Source organism: Micropterus salmoides, unplaced genomic scaffold (assembly GCF_014851395.1).
Source record: "Micropterus salmoides isolate LMB-PRFRI ecotype aquatic unplaced genomic scaffold, ASM1485139v1 Ms_hic_scaffold_1, whole genome shotgun sequence".
Classification (NCBI taxonomy): domain Eukaryota; kingdom Metazoa; phylum Chordata; class Actinopteri; order Centrarchiformes; family Centrarchidae; genus Micropterus; species Micropterus salmoides.
In genome coordinates this window covers 38,289,856-38,309,642 of record NW_024040040.1, presented here as the reverse complement: position 1 = coordinate 38,309,642, position 19,787 = coordinate 38,289,856, and the positions used below count along the sequence as shown (strand labels likewise).

Here is a 19,787-nt window from a genome sequence, read left to right as displayed (position 1 = left end):
TTTTTTGTTTTTCTATAGGGGCATTATAGAGAAACATGAAAATATTAAACGTATCAAGGGTTGAAAATGTAATATGAATTCATTTCTTAACACCTTTTTTTTATTTTATTTTTTTACCTCCAATGATCGCTGAGTCTCTGTTGACTCCATCAGGAATCACTCTCTCCTCATTGAAGGGGAACTCTGCATCTGAGTACAGCAAGAAGAAAAAACAATTCAAACCCCACGACCGCACATAAATATAATAAAATGATGATCTTACATGTTTCATGTCCATCCTAGTAATATAAAACTACCCAGGGCCAATTAGTGCACATGAAAATACCAAGCAGATGGACGAGGTGCATTTCAAGGTCAGAAAAATACCAACATGTCACAGTCCTGTTTGCAGCAACAGAACTAGAGCACTTGGAATAATTTCATGCATAACTTCTGCTGAATTATAAGTACACTGCTTGGCTTTTCAACTGTAAAGCAAAACAACTGAACACAGTGTAATGTGCAATATGATGGAGAAGGTCAGACACAGTCCTTGGTTTCTGTATTGACTCCTTCACTGCATACATACACGAGGTTGTCAACTGGATGGATACACCAGTCATCAGCAGCCTTAGGGGATGACTAGTGGAGTTTATTTAATGTATTGCTGTATTGTTTCATGTATTGCATTAAAGATCCATGACAGGTTTAGAGGTTAATAACAACTGCTGCTTCTGCCTGTCCACTATAATTCTCTGCAGACATTCACAGTCAAGACCTCACTGCACATATATGAACAACCTGCATATATACGCACACGCTCACACAAACTGCTTCAACGTGGAATGAGCTGTCAGCCATTTCTGCTGCTGACTGCATCGTTCTCCAGTAAAGTAAAGAGCATGAGTAGGTAGGAGAGGAGGAGGATGAGAAGGGAGTATGGGAACGGCAAAAAACAAATTCCAAAAAGTATATGAGAAGACGTAAGTGAGGGACTGAGGGAGGGCTGGATGGATTATTGATTAGATCTATAGATAAATGTGAAGCAAAATAAACACTAATCCGTTCTGAGGAGAGCTGACTGGGTGTTAGGACCTGGAGTCCAGATCAATGGACTGAACTGAAATACTTCACACTGGTGTGGAATGCAACATTAGACGTCTGTGTGTGTGTGTGTGTGTGTGTGTGTACATGTCCAAGGTGTGTTGTTACTGTAGGAAGGTTATTAACCATGCTAAATAACTTCTCATGGACTGAAAGCAGCATTTTAAGGATATTTAGAGTAACCCTCACCTGTGTTGTCCAGACGCCAGGGGTCTGTTGCGGCAGACATTGGTGGGATGGTTAGAGGTGACGCACCACAGTTGGACTCCAACAGTTTGCCCTGGTAAGACACCGGCGAGGCGGCTGCAGGTTTTCTGTCTGGCTGACCGGCTGTAGGTGCGGCCTGGGCCTGTGTGGCGGTTCTCAGCGCAGTCTTGAGGGGGGCGACTCCGTTGAACTGTACCCGCGACAGACACCCTACGAAGCCTGGGGTGTTGTACCGCTCGATGAGGACCGGGTCTATGTGTCCAGTTTCTGTACAGAGACACGGAGTCGGAGAGAGGCTGGGATCAGTGGATTGTTTTAATGGACTTGTCTTTTGGACTGTTTATTGAGGCTGCCGAACCAGTCACATGTGATGTTAACTTAATGTGGAACCAGGCCCGCACATTTAATTGGCATCGAGAGAAGGTGGGGAGATAGAGAGAAAGAGCGCAAGGAGAGAGCTGGACTCTCAAACACTGACTGCAGCAGTTTTAAAAGAGAAAGCATCAGCACTGATTATCCAAAAACACACCAAAAGAAGATGAACACACACACACTTTCTCCAGAACCTTAGTGAGCACACACTCACAAACTAGTAGGCACCCAGCGAGAATATGAATTAACACAAATGAGGAGGGAAGAGCGACGAGGAGGCGGCTGGAGGAGGAGGAGGAGGAGGAGGAGGAGGGAGGAAGCTGAAGAGGCGGAACATACACTGACATTGACCTCTAATGTCAAATTAGAAGATGAATAATGAATTAATAACCCCTCCGCTCTCACAGTCTCTCTTGATTAATTTTCCTATTCACAGGATGCCTTGGTGGCGCAGAATGTGGACTTTAAATATTTCTAAAGCAGAAAGCAGCAATGTGATTTCTAGTCTCTCTGGCACACAGACAGGAAAACAAGATATTTGCTTAACATGTTACCCATGCTACTCTTTCAAGCTGTGCTCACAACGCTGTAAAACGTCTTTATCACGCCACGATGACAAACCTCCGCACAAGGTTTTATTTCATTCTCTATTTGTCTGGCTGTCCGCCCTGTCCAAACATCCTGGTCATGGCTGCACCCTGGCTGTTGTGCTCAAACCCAGACTCGTGCTTCCTTTCAACGCATGTTACTCCTGGATATAACCTATTTCTTAGATCGATTTAATAACATTTTTTGTTGTTGTTCTAACACATTTTGGTTGTATATTTGCCGCCTGGTTTAGACCGATTTTAGGACTCTCCCTGAACAAGTTGGCTAATTTGGTTTCTTTCCACTGATGTGTCTTGTTGTCCAACACTTCACAGACCTACCCATACCTAAGGGGTATTCATTAAAAACAATCTACAAGTGTTAAATCCACTCAGAATCATTTAGTGTATTCAAACACGGTCTAATAAAAGGCTCACATTAATGTCCACATCAATCATCAAAAGGCTGCTTGGTGCTTTTAATCATTAAAATGCTTTCTTATATCTTTAAATAAATATAGTCAAAAGATGATTCTCACTGGGTGTTCACACACACACACACACACACACATCACAGCACACATACACACATAACTGCAGAGAAGATAAGAGAGAGGAGAACCTGCTGGCGTACAGTTCAGTGAAGACATAAATGCAAAAACAAACCCTCCGGTCCAGCACAAACCTGGACTGATTTCCAAACAGCCAAACTGTCTTCAACACTTTCGCAGAGGTGGAAAATATTTCTTAGTGCTCAACGTAAACTCTGGCTATGTGTTCAGACAGGGCCAGGCTTTAATTTTCACATGCATGGCTGCTCTGCTGCTACATGACTGCGCCACACCCAGGAGGAGCTGCTGTTTGGACAATCCTGCAGCAAAATCTAAACTAGGGATGACTAACTAGAGTACTGCTCCCTCTGTGTGTGTGTGTGTTTATTTAATGAATCATGTTAGACGATGAGGTTCTGAGTATCTGGACATGGCTTATAATGTAATTCTCGCTCTTTATTCCATTTTGATGGGCCCGATACAAGTGTGCGCATGTGAATAAGTGTGTGCGTGTGTTTGTACACTATTGATTGTGCTGCCAGGAATACAGCTCAGCGCCATCTGAGTATTCTATGTACTCATCTGACCAGACCTCCACCAGACACACATATTGTATGTATATACTGCATCTGAGTGTGTGCGTTGAAAACAATAATTTGATACAGACACTGCAGTTTAATTTCCATGCAGGTCATCGTTAGATTCAGGATCTAATGCTGCTCTTGTGCTCCAACTGAACTGTGGCTCAGCATCACCCCTCCACTGAAGCACTGGTCAGCCCCTTTTTGCAGGAACAGAGACTTTCTGCTATAAATCATTTCACACCTTGAAAATGTTGTGTGTGAGAGAGAGTGAGTGCGTATGAATTTGCATATGCGTGGGGGTGTGCAGAATAGGTGGAGAGACAGACAGGCACAACGGGGAAAGAAGGCCCTCACAGCGTTACAGTAAGGACAGTGAGCAGAATAGTGATAACAACGAACCTATGAATACAGAGTATGAATATGAATACCAGTCCTCTCTCTTCTGTGTGCCTGAACGTGTGTTGATTACCGCTAAGGCCTGTGTGTGAATACTAATAGGCTCTCTGTTGGGAATAGGACTGGCTGCTTTGCATACAATGCTGATGAGGAGTAAATAGCCAACAAGCTACTCTTGTTTCTGGTTCTTTGGGGCCAGTGATTTCAGGAGGGAGTGTTCCTTAGAAAGCAGCGTGTTTCCAGTTAATATAACACAATGTTACCCATAAACAACACACATTAAATATGAACTGAGGGCTGGGTCGTCACTGATAAAGACGATTAAATGGTTTTAATGGCATCATATTCATTCAGTGCTAATGGAGGAACAAGAGGCAGAGACAATTACAGTTGCACTGTCTAGTGCTATTTAGTAAATTAACCCGGCAAAAAAGCAACCTTTGTAAAGTTGTGATTGGTTAGTGTACTACACAGGTGTTGTGGAATCTTACATGCATACAGTGAGAAAGGAAGTAACGTAAACAGCTTAGAATATAATGCAATCAAATATAACCAAAACACACATATGGGTCTAAGAACTGACCATAGAGTGGAGTCAACACTCCTCCAACGCTGTCTCATTAACAATTATAGCAATTATAAGTGTTTCAATGGTAAGTTAACTTGCAACAGAGGCAAGAATTATCAGCTTGTCAGTCACCATGCACTGAACTTAAGGCTTGTAATCCCTTAGCTTGCCCTGGTGCCTTTCTAAAGGTGCTTTTTAGACTAATCAATAAAACATTTGCAAATATACACTCAAACCAACGGCCCTCCACACACACTATTCATGATTAGAAACGGGCAGAGGCTGATCCATTTGGCTTGAGATGGCAATAATGAAATGTACCATCACACACGATTACAACTAGGTCCTAACATTGTGTTGTACTACACGCACCATATGTGACCCCTTACACACACAACTCCACAAAACAGCGACATGGTCAGCACGTTGATCAGACGATTGCACCTTCTCATGGTGTGTCACCAGGGTGGCCAGTGACATCACATGAATAATTCAAAAGTTGAGGCAGCACCTAAAAGCTGTGAGAAGAATGGGGTTGGGGTGCGTTTCGGGATGGGGGGAGGGGAAATGTAAGTGCAGGAAAAAAACAACAAAGAAGTTGGATGAAAAAAGAAGGCAGGATGGAGAGACCTGCAGAACTATCAGAGAGGGGAGGGTGTGGCTGCCTCTCCAGAAAGGGCTGGAAAGGTGAGAGACGTGAGAGGAGGAAGAGGAGGAGGAGGAAAGACAGAGAACAGTGTTTCTGGTGTGTGCGCGTCTGGGTGAAAAAAAAAAAAAGAAGAGATGATTGGGAAAGAAATAGGGGGACAAGAAGGGCGCTCAAATAGAGGGGCAGGGTAGAGGAGATCAAACGCAGTTGCCATGGCAACAAATGGAAGCTGATGTAGGGGTGAGAGGGAGAGAAAAGGGGAGGGGGGTTAATGAAAATATGATGCGTTTAAGACACATCAAAAAAATATTAAACGATCCACCCACCACACCCTTCATAACACAAAAACAAATATGTAACATGTAATACATTAACACGGTCACCGGTCATGGCTGAAGTACCACAGAGAGGCACGGATGATAAAAAGAGACAGATGCTCAATGCTCTCATATTCTCTTCAAATGTATTTGCGTATTTTGCTTATATGTTAAAAGAATGACATATATGCAACAATTTCGTCTCGAAGGATATTGATCTACATGTTTTTTCTTGGTGCAAATATCTTCTCTATGTCTTATATATATATATATAGTGCAAAGTTGGATAATAAAGCCTAAAACTACACTTTTTAAATTTTTATTTTGCAACTTTTTTTCTTTTTATTTAGTTTACCTTGTGCACTGTTCAGAAAAACAATATAGAGGTGAACCAAGCTGGCAATACAGACATGTAAATAAAGAGGGGGTGGGGGTGCAGGGGTGAAGAAATGGTGATGAATTATGAAAACAACAGTGAGGGAGGTGGAGGTGGAGAGAAATGACCAAGAGTAAACAGATAAACAAGAAGGGAGATAAGAGCTGAAGTAGATGTATGACTGATAGTTGCAGGCATGGAAAATACACCTGTGGTTGCAACACCCTCCCCATACTGAACACACACAGGTCAATGCCACCTCTAGCATCCTCCTCAACCAGGATGTCAGGTTGTACAGACTCCAAACCAAGAACAACCAACATAACAGAGACACAGCAACAAACAGCACACTATCACACTCTCTGTGATGGCAAATTACACACCAGGGTTGTGTAATTTGCCTGCAATCTGATGAATTCAGGGGGTGGACTGCCTTTAGATTTCAAGAGCATCACACATTTGGCTTCACTTCAATCTATGAGGAAATCATGAAAAATATAAAGGTTATAGTTCTCGTGTTTAGCAGCAAATATAATTTATATTTACAATAACCGACTCAGACCGTAGCACACTCATGGATATGCAAGAACGCATACAGATAGAGACACACAGGTATTCACACACATGCATACAACTGTAGTTACCTATGTGGTGTTTGCGTCAGTATCTGTGTACAGTTTGGGAGGCAAACCAGCTTCCTCTCCTCTTCTTTCACTCGTTCTTCCTCTCTGCTATGTGGATCCCTTAACACAGTACCACACTGGCAAGCACCTCTCTCTCTTTCTGTCTCTACCTCCCTCTGTCTATCCCTCTCTCTCACTGCAGTGCAGTCCCACCCCCACTCCGACACGGCAGCTGGAGAAAACCTGGATCCCGGAGCCACGCTGCCATGGATCAGGACTCCCAAGTATAAAGTCCAACTAGTGGTGATAGCCAGGGAGGATGGCATGATGTCATCCTTACACACACACACACACACACACACACACACACACACACACACACACACACACACACACACACCCCCCCAGGTACGTCCATCTCAATTTAAATGCACACAGAGATTAGAGAATTAGCATACAGATACACCAAGCCGGGAGAGCGATAAGAAAGAAAACTACTCTGCATTATCAGCCTCATCTAACATTAGGGTTCACCCACGCTTTAATCAGAGTCAGGACATCTGCACAAAGGTCACAACACAAAAGACAGGCATTGAATCGGCGGCTGCCTGGAAGGGAGGAGATTGGAAATTGACTGAACTACATTATGGAATGCTTTAGCCGAGACGACTGAAACACTTTTCAGATAAACAGCTCACATGTATGTTCTATCAATACCAGGTGCTTTTTTTTTTTTTTTTTTTTTTTTTTACAAATGTGGAACAACTTTGGTATAATTTGACTTAGAATGGAAGTATTGTATTCTTTCCCGACTGGCCAGACAAATTTAATTAAATTTTATAAATAATATTATAAAATTTTTAATTGCATTTTATATATATATTTAATTAAATTTCATTTTTAGAACATATGGCCTAACAGTAAATACACATTTGGATCAGACCTATGTAGATCACCCTTAAATGTAGGTTATCTTTAAATTTCTGCTTCAAATCATATGGAGTGATTTACAGTTAAATACAATTTATGATGAATGACTCCTGACTCCTTGACTCACTCCTATCCTGAAAAACTTCAGGATATGTCTATGTACATATAGGCTACTGAACAAAATTATAAATGCAACACTTTTGTTTTTGCCCCCGCATTCCACTTGTGTTTACACATTTATTTAGGCTATACAAACAGTCCAGTCACTTAACAAGGCTGCCGATGAGTTAAAAGAAATATGACTTGTTTTATGTGACATAAGTGGTACACTGATTTACTTAATAAAATAGTGTTATGTTTTCTATAATGTATTTTTACAAGCAGCGCATCACATCCACACGCTGGCGCACATCGTTTGGCTTGATAAAGCAACGAACATGTGATTACAATAGGCTACATGAAACTGTGCACTGACGCACTGAAAATGGCATCAATTTAAATGTAATTTGTCCTCCTGTTCACCTTATTTATGAGAATAAATTGCACTGCATGCAAGTAGCCTATTAATTAATATGCTTCCCGATTAAACTGTACAACACATTTGAGGCATTCTTTTGCAGAAACAGATGTCTCCGTTTGTATATATTATACTTGTGTATGCGCTGCAAATTATCTTAAATCATGTTGCCCACTTCGTTGAAAATCAATGAAACGTTATTTCAGAAAGGCTTTAAGCCTATAATACTCAGAGGAAATATTTCGATTTATTTTACACAATAGTAGGCCTAGTCGTTCCAAACCGTTTCATCCTTCTGCCATGTGAATCGCCGTTTCTCATTTCTCCAGTTTGTGTACGTATGCATGGTTCAGAGTTTGCGTGGAGGACCACCCATTCTCCCGTCAAGTTTGTTTTTTATAGATCACAACCTTTGCTTGGGAAGTGGCGTACGCATGTTTACAGACCTGTTTTGTGTGTATAACGTCAGCTAAATACATCCAGTCCAGGGTCCAGAGTCCAGGGGCTGATCTGGCTGGTAGATTGGCTGGCTTGCCGTTTGCATGTTGCTTCTTCGGCTGGCATGCTGTGGGCAACGATCATCTCAAGGTCATGTGCATTTAATCCAATCCCTATGCTTTTCCAACATTGATTAGTGTATTTCTGTCATTGGCCTATGTGCTGGGCTAATCCATGCTGTAATGTGTGTGAATTATTAGTTTCTGACGAGCAGTTGGCACCTTGAATGGCAGCCTCTGCCATCTGTGTATGAATGTGTGTGATTGGGGTGGATGTGACAGGTAGTGTAAAGTGCTTTGAGTGGTCGGAAGACCAGAAAGGCACTTTGTAAGTACAGTTGACCATTTACCATGACAGAGATGACATCTATTGTTTGCAAGTGTTCACTAAGGGCAGATGGTTAAGTTATGGTTGTTAAAACAGGTTAAAACTCTTCGGTCAAGTGTGTGTTTTTGTTTATGCCCATATGAATTTGTTAGTGTTAGGGGTTATGGTTAGTTAGTTGAAGGAAAGGCATAATTCAAAAACCTCTGAATGCTTAAAGGTTTCTTAGAAGAAAGCCATTAAACCTTGAAATGGCAGCATGACTTCAAGCCTGTGTAAAATCATTGTCAGCACCCACAGGGAGCAACGTGTTCAATGTGTGTGGACACAGTTAACAGAACAAGAAAGGCTAGGGGAATTTAAAAAAAAGAACAGATGAGAGAGATCAGAATTTCAATGTGGTACTGATGTACATGTCCTTTACAAGCACCCTCTGGGCTACAATCATCTGTCTCCAATAGCACTTTCAGAGTGTCACTTCTTCTCTTGCTCTCTCTCTGCCGTTGGCTTTCAATCTATTCCCTTAGATAGACACACTTGCATACAGTCCCCACACACACACACACACACACACACACAGATCTGTGGCACTGAGGGCAGAGTTGGGAGGGTGCCTGCTGCTCTGGCTAATGCATGACTCATCTCCCCCATTTATTCCACCGGGATGCAGAGATCTAGGGAGGGCAGACCCATTCGTAATAAATCAAGGAATGGAAGGAAAGCATGCACACTTACATTCTCATCCGACATGCATAAATATGCCGTTGTTAAGCACTGACCTAATAAACAGTTACCTACACGCACGGCATACTGTTACAGTAAGCATCAAGCCACAGCAGTTTCAGTAGCATATACTGTAGCACGTGCTGAATCATCCCATGTGTTTCATAATCAATACCACTTTTGAACAATTACCCTTGGCAGCAAACACAGGAGATCCTATGACCCTGAACCTGAGATATCCATATCGACAGCTACAACAAACAGGCTGCAATATACAAACACAATTAAGTAGAAGTTTGCAGAGCCAAAGGTGTCCCCATCAAAAGACAAACAGTCCTAAACCCAAATATATTTAACTTACAATAATATAAAACAGAAAAAGCAAATGGTCACATTGCAGAAGCTATAAAAGTATGCATGTTTCGGCATTGTTCTTTAAAAAAAAAAAAAGACTTAAAACAGTTATTCATTATCAGTATAGTTGTTGACTATTTTCCTTTTGATAAAATATTTGATTAATAATTTATGTACCAATACTAATCATTGTTTGATGAATATCACAGAATTTGCTTTTAAAAACAACATGTGTTGAGGAGGAAGACACAAGTTTGTCGATATTGTTGTCCTCTCCCACATCTGCCACTACAGATCCATATAGACAGATGGCTTAGATTTTTTAATAAACTTTATTTGTAATTTTAACGCCTAGAAAAAGCAAACATATTTAGCAGTTTTTCAAAAATGTCAGTCAAGGACTTAGACAATTGGGGAGCAGAGCATATGTAAGAGATACGCAGGTGAGCCCTGTTACTCTTACAAGTGGTTTCATGATTAGGAAACATTTTCGCTAATTTGTTGTGGGTATAACAGATTCTAAATATAATTTTGCAGTGGTGCAGCGTGATGTACAAAGAGAAGACCAGTGCACCAAGGCTTGTATGTTCTCATTTATCGTCGGTGAATTTTCCTCTTCCCACATCTTCTTGACATGTGTTGGAGGGCTTGGGTCAACTGAGTTAAACGTGTCGTGTATGATGGAAATGATACATCTTTGCAGCCCATAGGCAAAATGTAGGGTGAGTTAATGAAAGGATGAATAAATGGTTACTGGGGCCCTAATCGATAGATAAGTCTTTAGCTTGTGAGCAGTAGTTTAGTGTGTATTGATGATGATTATAGAAAAAGTGTTTGGTTATCTGCATACGTGTCTTTCTGTTCTCTATTCTTTAATGTCTACCTTGCTTTATTTCCACAATCTTTATTCCAGCCAATTTATCCCATCCGACAATCAGCAGACTATGAGGTGACAGAGGCGACGTCGCTGTGATCAGTGTGTGTGTATGTGTGTATCAAACACAGGGCCCCTTTCTTCCAGAAATAGAGGATGTGATAGCTCAGCTGCCTGACAGCCTCTCTTGTCTCTGTGGTTCCAGTGCAGAAGAGGAACAGATCTGATGAGATGCGCAAAATAAAAGGCTAGCTTTTGTTTCCATTTCTTTTTGCATCATTCGCACCACAATACTCCTGTCATCCTTCGGTTTTCCACCTTCCTTCTTGATCCAATTACCATCTTTTTCTGTCTATACATATTATTCTGTTACGATGTTGTTTTTTTTCTTACAATGTTAAAGACCTGTAGTAACATTCCACTATGTTGAGTGTGTTGACGTGTAAAGTGTAAGGCTGCATATGAGGAGATGAGTATGAGTTGGAGATGTCATGTGAGTTTACTTTGTCCTGTGTGTCCTTAACGCGTCTTTGCTGTGTTAGCCAGGCAAAGATGGATGGCTGTGTTTTGTGTGTGTGTGTGTGTGTGTGCGCGCGCGCACACAGTGTTGTATTCCCAGAGGTTCTGGTGTGTGCGGAGCAGTTGATAGTTCTGGCTAGTAAGTGAAGTCAGCCATTATTTCAACCTCACTGACTTTCTCTGCACTTGAGGTGGAAGACAAAAGACATGAGGGGGAAGGAAGGGAAGACGAATATGATAGAATAGAATAGCAGAACAAGCTGCAGTGAGGTAAACTTTGAATCATGAAAGTAGCGAATATAACCAACCGATATTGAGCCATAAAACACAGCTACGACTTAGGAGAACTTAAATATGTTAAAGTAAAGTAAATAGCTACATCAAAGGTGAAATCCACCTTAAGTATAAGCTGGGGAAGAATCAGAATCATTCGGACATTTATCTAAACTGATTAAGCACTGAGGAGATCCTGGACAGTCCAGTGCTACGCACAAAATATCAAGGTCGTATTGATGAGAACGTTTCCATCCTAACATTGCCTTTGCCAGATTCCATAACCTTATTAGCCACAGATGTGGTGCACATAAGGGCAGCAAGGATCATTTGCTGCACCAATTTCACTCTGCGGTCCTCTGGCATCCTCTAGTGGACATAATGTGTACTTACAGCCTTGTTTCGATTTAGACAAAAGGCAGAATATTTAAGCAATTGGAGAGATTTTGTTTGTGTATTTCTATTTTTATTAATTTATCCTCTAGTCTCGATTTGCCTTAATTTTTTATTGATTATGGCCCATTTGTAAATGAGATAGTTTATCTAAATGGGTTTATGAAGCATGAAGTTACAGAAATAGAATAATTGTTACATATACAGCATAAACAGATCAATACATAAATTGAGAACCTAAATATGACAATTGAAAAAAACAAGTCTGCATTCACATTTCATGTGCCTCCGGGCTTTTACGCAAGTCCAGGCTTTTACTTTTGCACAGGAGAGATGTCAACTTTCTGTTCCAGGTGGGGATTATAGCAACCTACATCAATTAATTACATTTTATTTTCCTGATCATTTTTTTGCAGCCTCAGGATTAGAAATCTGAGCTCCCTAACACTCCAGAAATCTCCTAAACAAGTAGTTTTAAGCATGAGTGGTATGAGTTGATTTACAAAAGGACATAGGAGACGTAAAAAATGTGATCATAATCAGTGTGATAAACATTTTAAACATATGTAAGCAGAAAAGGCTGACATACTCACCAAAGACTTTGCCCAAGAACAGCGTCTTGACGAGGTTGAACTGTGTGTCTGAGGCGTCCGGTAGGGTGTAGCTGACTGGAGGGTAATGATCCAACTGAAAGAGTGCGATAGAGAGGAAGTGAGAGATAATATATTAGTATCTGCATTTTAAAGAGAGCCCGGGTGTAAAACTACTTAGCACAGCCTTTTAAAAAGACCCGCATCAGCACATTAAACAGAGCACACAAGATGATGAAGAGGAGATGGTAATCCATTGCTGTCAGCCACCTTAAAACCACATCAACAGCACAATCAAAAGCTCAATGGCTCCCTCTTGTGGTTTTAAAATGTCAGGGAAGTTCCAAATTGTTCAGAGAGGGGGAAACAGTTAATAAACCTTGATATTATTCCCATGATCAAAGACGATTCAATAAATAGCAGAACATATGTGTATCAAATCCAGCCACCACACAACCAGGAATCAATATAGACTAGGACTACAACATGTTTGTTATGAAATATTTACTCATCTTTTTCTTACACCCTTTACTTCAAGGGTTATGGCATAATCACTATGTGTGTTTGCCAGACATGCCATATACTGTTATTTTCAAGACAAGTTATGCAGCTCAGAAAAGCCGTAATGTGGCAATGTGCGTGGTACATACATGTTCTTAAGTACTTTTTCAGCTTGCCACAATTTGTATCCAGATGGTTTAAGTGGCATGGAAACACTCCAGAAATACCAGAAAATGTATCATCCTATTTTATCATTATCCTTTTATTATCTTTCTTTGATCCTCCTATATAAGAGGGCGGCATTAGCTCAGTCTGTTGGGACTTGGCTTGGGAACAGGTGGATTGTTGGAGGTGCCCCCTGAGCACGACCCTGAACCCCTAACTGCTCCCAGGCGCTGCCCAATGGCTGCCCACTGCTTTTAATTAAGATGGGTTCAATGCAGAGGACAGGTTTTGCACGAGTTGTACTGTCTATAATTGTATGTGACATTAAAAGTCGATTACTAAATTATAAACTATGAGAAAAGATCATGAAAACCCTCATACTGAGTCATGTCAACCAAGCTATATCCCTGTTCAAAATACCAATGTGGACATGTCTTACAGACCAAATGATTAATGAGACCCTCTTATTTGTTAAGCTGTTAATTTTGTTTCTCCTTTTTGTTTACTCGAGCTAGTCATGGCTGAACGCAAACTGAAACGCGATCTTCCATAATGACCCTGCAAACAAACAGCTCTTCACCAGGACTAGAGATAAATGATCAAACATTAATTAACAATATGCAATCTCTAAAGTGCAGTGGGTTCAAAGCCTTTCTCGAGAACTTAAAACAGAGAGAGAACAAGCGGCGTGCTTACAAATACGAGCGTCGGCGGAGATGTGAGAGCAGGGAGGGTGATGGAGGGAGGGAATACACGACTTTAATATCCCTGCAACATAATTAACTTGTTATTGCTGTTTCACTGAAGTTTCTAATTAGCTTGAAGGCTGCAGCCGGTGCTATTGACGAGAAGCATTTCAACCCCACAAATTGGTTTTCTGTGTGTTACAGAAATAAAAGATCTGCCTTCCTCTCTTCACTGTTCTCACAAGAGAACTGTATCTCAGCATACACCAGTCTGCAGAATGCACACCAATGGTCCAAGCCAAGAGAGGGGAGTTGATTGAAAACAATTACTTTTGTTTTTACTGGAAATTTGTTCCACTGATGTGCTGAATAGCTGTCGTGGCCTGTTAGCCGGGAGCGGAGCTGGACTGACACTAAAGGGTTGGGATTTATATGGGGGTGTGTGTATGTGTAGTAGCTCTTGTTTACAGTTTTGAATCAGTAGGGTCCTCCCATACAGAAAAAGCTCTCTACCCCCTACCCTTCCAGACTATTTTCTCCCTCTTTCTCTCTCTCCCTCCACACACACACACACACACACACCCCATATCCTAATTTGATTCTTTCCAAAAGCTTGGTCTCAGAGGAGGATTGTGTGGGTTTTGTTTTCCACAGTGACTGGAGGGTGGGATAATGGGGCACAATTAAATTGCGCTCAGCTTATTTACTTTTATCTGACAAAACAAATTGGCTGCACAGCCAGGGACGGCGGTCTGAGTCTCAAAACCCAACAAAAAGGTCCACAGAGGGAGCGAGTAAGGGAAGAAACCTCATTTTACCAAACTTTGTCAATTACAACCGCAATTATTTGGATCCCTTCCTTTTACGTGGCACCATTTAGACAACACAATCTTCTCCTTCAAGCGCTGTTGGTGCCTCTTAGGTTACATAAAGCTTACATAAGCAAAGTAATCAGGGGTTAGACAAAGAGAAAATTAACAATGGGTGAAATCTATTTCCCTAACTATGTGCTCAAAAAGAATCTAATTTAGCCAATGTGCTGCATATACTCAAACTAATTTACAGTACACTGAGAACTTTTTACTTTTGTGGCAGTTCTGTTTCCTTAATGAAATCTGAGGGATAAAAAAAAACCCATCACAGACTAAACATTAGAGAAGCTAAGTGCAAATACACGCTACTTTCCTTTTTTACTCCAGTAAATGCTTAAACATTATGAAGTGAACTACTGAATTACTGTCCCAGATACAGCCAGAAGCTCACACCACTAATACCAACTATTGGAGGAGAGGAGGAAAAAGAGAAGAGAGGGCAGGAAATGAGGAAACAGAGAGGACAGGAGAGGAGAAGAGGAAACAGAGAGGAGAGGAGAGGAGAGGAGAGGAGAGGAGGAAACAGAGAGGAGATGAGGAAACAGAGAGGAGATGAGGAAACAGAGGGGAGATGTCTGGTGCCTGAAGGGATTCCTCACTTTCATCTCTAAACCCTCACAGTGTGTGAGAGGTTGAGAGAAAGGGAAAGCCAGAGATGGAGAGATGGGAACTTATTTTGATCTCGCCTTGGTTTGCCTTTGATAGCGAGCTAACCTGACAAGACCTCACAGACTGCTTAAAAACCAAACATTTGCTTTGTGCACTGCACTCCGCATGCCCGTGCGTACCTTTCAGCAGATATTTGTGTGAACATGCAAATCCACACCTTGAAATAGGCCCCAGGACTATGAAGGTGTTAGATAACGTAAATGCATCAAAGTGAGTTTATTATTAAATTTTGTGGGTCTACCTTCTTTATCTAAAGACACAATCTTTCTCTTTCATCCCCCTCCTCTCCTTGCTTTTCTTTCACTCTCCATCTCTCTTCTGCTCCTTTTTTACTCCGATTCCAATTACCACACTCCCGCTTGTCTCCCCACTTGTTCTCTGTCGTGTCTTTAAACTAAACAGTCGCTTGTCTAAATGCCTTTAAGATTTGCAGCCCTGATAGCAGAGAAGTGAGACCTCCGCAGCGTCAGGTAAACACTCGACTCGCTCTTTTACCCTAGAAATTGAATTTTATCCACTGCCGGGCTCACTAGCATAACTGAATTTTATTGCATCTGACTCATATCTCTGTCTCTCACTTGCGTTGTTATATCTCGGATGAAAGCAGCTGCAACCTCCGATGAGTGTGTAAGCCAAATAATGGTTAAGTTTCAAATGCTGATGGCACGCTGTAGCAAAATTGGCCATGGTTAGCAATCTAATTTCAAACTCAGTAATTAGCTAGTGTACATTCCAGCCTGTCATAATTAATTTTGAACATTCAACAGCAGTAAACATTTAAGCACATTTTGTCAGACTCTGTAAATGCGGTTGATGGATGGCATTTCAAAGAACTTGCTGAATGACTTGAGCGCCATCTAATGGTTACATAAAAGAAAAGGTCTCGTGAGCCGATGATGTTTTGCAACTGCAATTATTACCTTTTGAGTTGATATAGCAAACTTAATCCTAGCAGATACTGAGCAACATTAACATTGATGTGATGTGTTTCTCTCCTTTTATCTCTGTTTTTGGTCTCCACCAACTCCTGAAGGAAACATTTTAATCCCCCAAAAATGTTTCAGATCGGCAACTGAGTCAAATCGCTGTAAACCATCAGCTACCCTGTTCAAGAAGTTAAATCTGTTATCATTTTCAACATCAGTATCTATTGAACATGTATCTTTATGTATAAATGCATGTTTTAAAATCACATCTTATCAAATGTATTTCATAACTTTAATACTTTCATAAATTTAACACAACTTTATGATTATGATGTTGCATTCATATCCAACCAGACAAGCAAAGAAGATTCATCTTCCCTATTATCACACAACTCTTGGACAACATACCATAGGGTTTCGTACCTCTCATGCACAATCCTTACTATGTCTTTATATACAGTACTTATAACTATTTAGCTCTTTAGCTGCTAAATGCTCCACTATGTTTGATGCTGGGCAGGTAGTGTAAAGTGGGTTTATTAGAGCTGTCGCCGAAAACAACACTATGAGAGCCATGAGGGTGGAAAATAGTAGAGTTGCAGGTTGGAAAACACAAAACAATGAGCTGAAGGATGGGTCATGTTTCAAGACCCCTTCTACACACAAGTACTCATGTGATCCTTTTTTCATGTAAAAATAATGGCTATTGCTGCTTTAAGTTGAATTTGCGCGTCTTGTGGAAAAACTTCAACGTGTCAAGAGACTTGATGGGATATGGAATGAAACAATAATTATTTTTTTCTAACTTGGTTTCGGTAGCTGCAGTTCTTTGCTTCAATGCTGGATCATCTGCATTAGGAAAAACGCTGATAATTAAAATATTTTTCCGGTGCATGTTAAAAAAAAGTAAATTAACTACTACTAAAAGCCCTCGAGAGTCTGTGAGAAGGGAGAAGGTTGGATGTGTGAAGAGATGGGGGAGAGCAACGGAATGGACCGATTCATCAGACGTTAATAATGTTGATTTTGTGCTGTAGCTGTGTGAAATGAGCAGACTTGACAAGATCTCACTTGCGCATTCATGTCAGTTTGTATGCATGTCCACATCTGTTTACGCGTAGATATTAAGGCATGTTTGTACCTTGAGAAAAGCCCTGAGGCGGTAAGGCAACATGAAAAAGTTTTACTTATCAAAGTTATCTTCGTTAGCACACCTTCTGGCTCTACTTTTCATGCCCTATCTATAAACTTAATCTATTTTCTCTCTCCATCCCTTCCCCACTGTTCCCTTGTTGATTTCTTTTTTTTTCTTCTTCTTAAGTCCAAATTACCACATCATGCCCACCAGTGTTCCTTTTAATTCTCGAAACAGTCTTTTATGTTTAAGTGCCGAACCTATCATTTAAGGACAAAAAGATTCAAAGGTTTGTTATTTAGAGTACAGCCTGGGCACACTGAGAGTGGTAAACAGGGGATATGCACTCGGTAGATAATATTTCAGCCACACACTGAACACTGGGCTGAGCATCGATATCTAGACACAGCTAAGTGATCAGCCAGTGGAAGAAGACACAGTGCGTGCATGCATGTGTATGTGTGTGTATGTGATGAGCATAGAATTGTACAGTTGCTCCAATCACCTTCTATGCCAGTAAAAAAGGGATGTGTTATGTCCAAGTGCTCCCACCGGGGTGATCAGCAGCTGCAGGACGTGATTTGCTCTGACGATTTCCATTGGATGTTTCAGTGTAATTTTCTTGCTTTCTGAATTTTTCACTGTGGTGTGTGAATGTAGGTGATGAGATTCCAGGATGGATGGGGTCATTGTTCCATGAGCATGTAATGTGAGAACGGAGGCGGCTCAAGACTTACGTAGGAGAAGAGATGCGATGAGTATAGGGTTTGGCAGGTGGACTGTGATTCATTCTGGTCAACATTTTATTTCACCTTAATGAAAGCAATGGTGAAGGGGCTTCATTTGGACCTGTGATTATCACAGGTGAGGGTGACATCTTAACCACTGTAGCCAGAATTAGAAAGAACATGACTCATAACATATTCACTGCGTAGTACGCAATATATGTACTTCCTACATCAGTGGTCGGCAATAGGCGGCCCGCGGGCCAGAACCAGCCCGCCAGTAATAATATCTGGCCCACAGCCAGATTGCTTTGATAGCAGAAAAATAAAAAATAACAGCAACAGTTACTCACACAATCACTTCCTCTTAAGTGATTGTGCCTCTAAAATAAAAGCGCGAGAACGTCTTTTGCAGCATGTTGAGTTTATTAAGAGCTTTTACTTTGAAGAGTTCTGCAGGATATTCAAAAGAGTCTCTGGCTTGCTTGACACACCTCTGAAAAAGCCGTCAGTAAACGTGTGATCGGATTCCCCTGAATTTTCTCAGGGAAATGAAAATAAGTGTCCATAGGTTTATGAATGAGGATCAAACGCCGGAACGCGCACACACTGCAGCACATGCTTTATAGTGAGTATGTGCAAAAGTGTCCCTTTATTCAATTTGTTTAACAAGGGAGAAAAAAAATATCCGCTGTAAAATGGAATTGATCCTTCAACCTACTTAACAGGAACCTCCCATAGTACCGACTGAGCGAACACACATGATTTCAAATAATTTGACTTTATCAATGGCCCGCCATATGACGGCTTGAAAAAAATTTGGCCCGATGCCAGACTTATGTGCCGACCCCTGTCCTACACCTTCCATCATGTGTCCTCAGACTACTGCAAGTGAAGAAACCCATCCTTTCAAATTAAAGACCTAACTGAAGTTCTCTTTTTTATAATGTCTATATGCACATCTTATATATTTCATAATATTCCTTTGTGTCCATCCTGCAAACATGTTGACATTCATACACAGTATTTAATTCTTCAAATTCAAATTCCATTTATCATAACATGGTAATAAAGTGATTGCAATTTGTGAGGAGCTATACTTGCATGCTAGTTTAGTCATCATTTTTTTTTGTGTGTGTAAATATGGTGTTACGGTATACCTTTTTCTCGACAATAATTCCTACAATAGAGGCGATGCAGACTTGGATCAAGTTTTTGATTCATGGGTGGAAAGTAATGAATATGAATAAGATGATACTGTTGATAAAATCTAATTGTTGAGACAATGCTTCAGCAATGTTGCAACAGAGGAGGTGAGTCAGTGGTTCTGGTTAATGTAATGCAGCCTTCTGGCCACTAGGGGGTAGGTCAGCTCTGCACAGGTGAATATGAGCGTGAGTTACTCTCTGGGTGTACAGTACAAGGAGGGCAAAAAAAGAAATACAACTACAAAAAAAATTTAAATCCTATTAACACTGTAATGTCTGACACTTAGAAGTGTAAGTGATCAGCATGTCACACTATATGATGCACACACATTGTGTTTTAGATCAGACTGTTGTGTAGATCTCCAATTCAAGAATTTCTTTTGGATCTCATTTTAGAAAAAAGACAATCCCTTTCTTGGCAAATAAATAAACTGCCGATGCAACTACAAATACATTCCGATCTGGATGTAACCAATAACTTGTTTTACAGGTGGTTTCTCTAAATTGCAGCTTGCAGCCAAAGCTGAGCATTTTAGCCCAGTCTGTAATAGTTTAGCTGAATTCCCACTCTATCCTTGACAGCTACTGACGG

General features: G+C 40.9%; 1 protein-coding gene across 1 annotated transcript in view; it reads right to left on the bottom strand.

Annotated features, from left to right (window-relative positions):
* cntnap2a (contactin associated protein 2a) overlaps positions 1-19,787 on the bottom strand; it is a 387,477-nt gene that overhangs the window by 3,083 nt on the left and 364,607 nt on the right. Inside the window, exons 23-25 of the mRNA XM_038726358.1 lie at positions 12,312-12,405; positions 1,273-1,557; positions 118-189 (exon numbers count right to left, since the gene is read on the bottom strand). Of these exons, the coding sequence (XP_038582286.1) occupies positions 118-189; positions 1,273-1,557; positions 12,312-12,405 (451 nt within the window). The remainder of the gene's footprint in view (positions 1-117; positions 190-1,272; positions 1,558-12,311; positions 12,406-19,787) is intronic.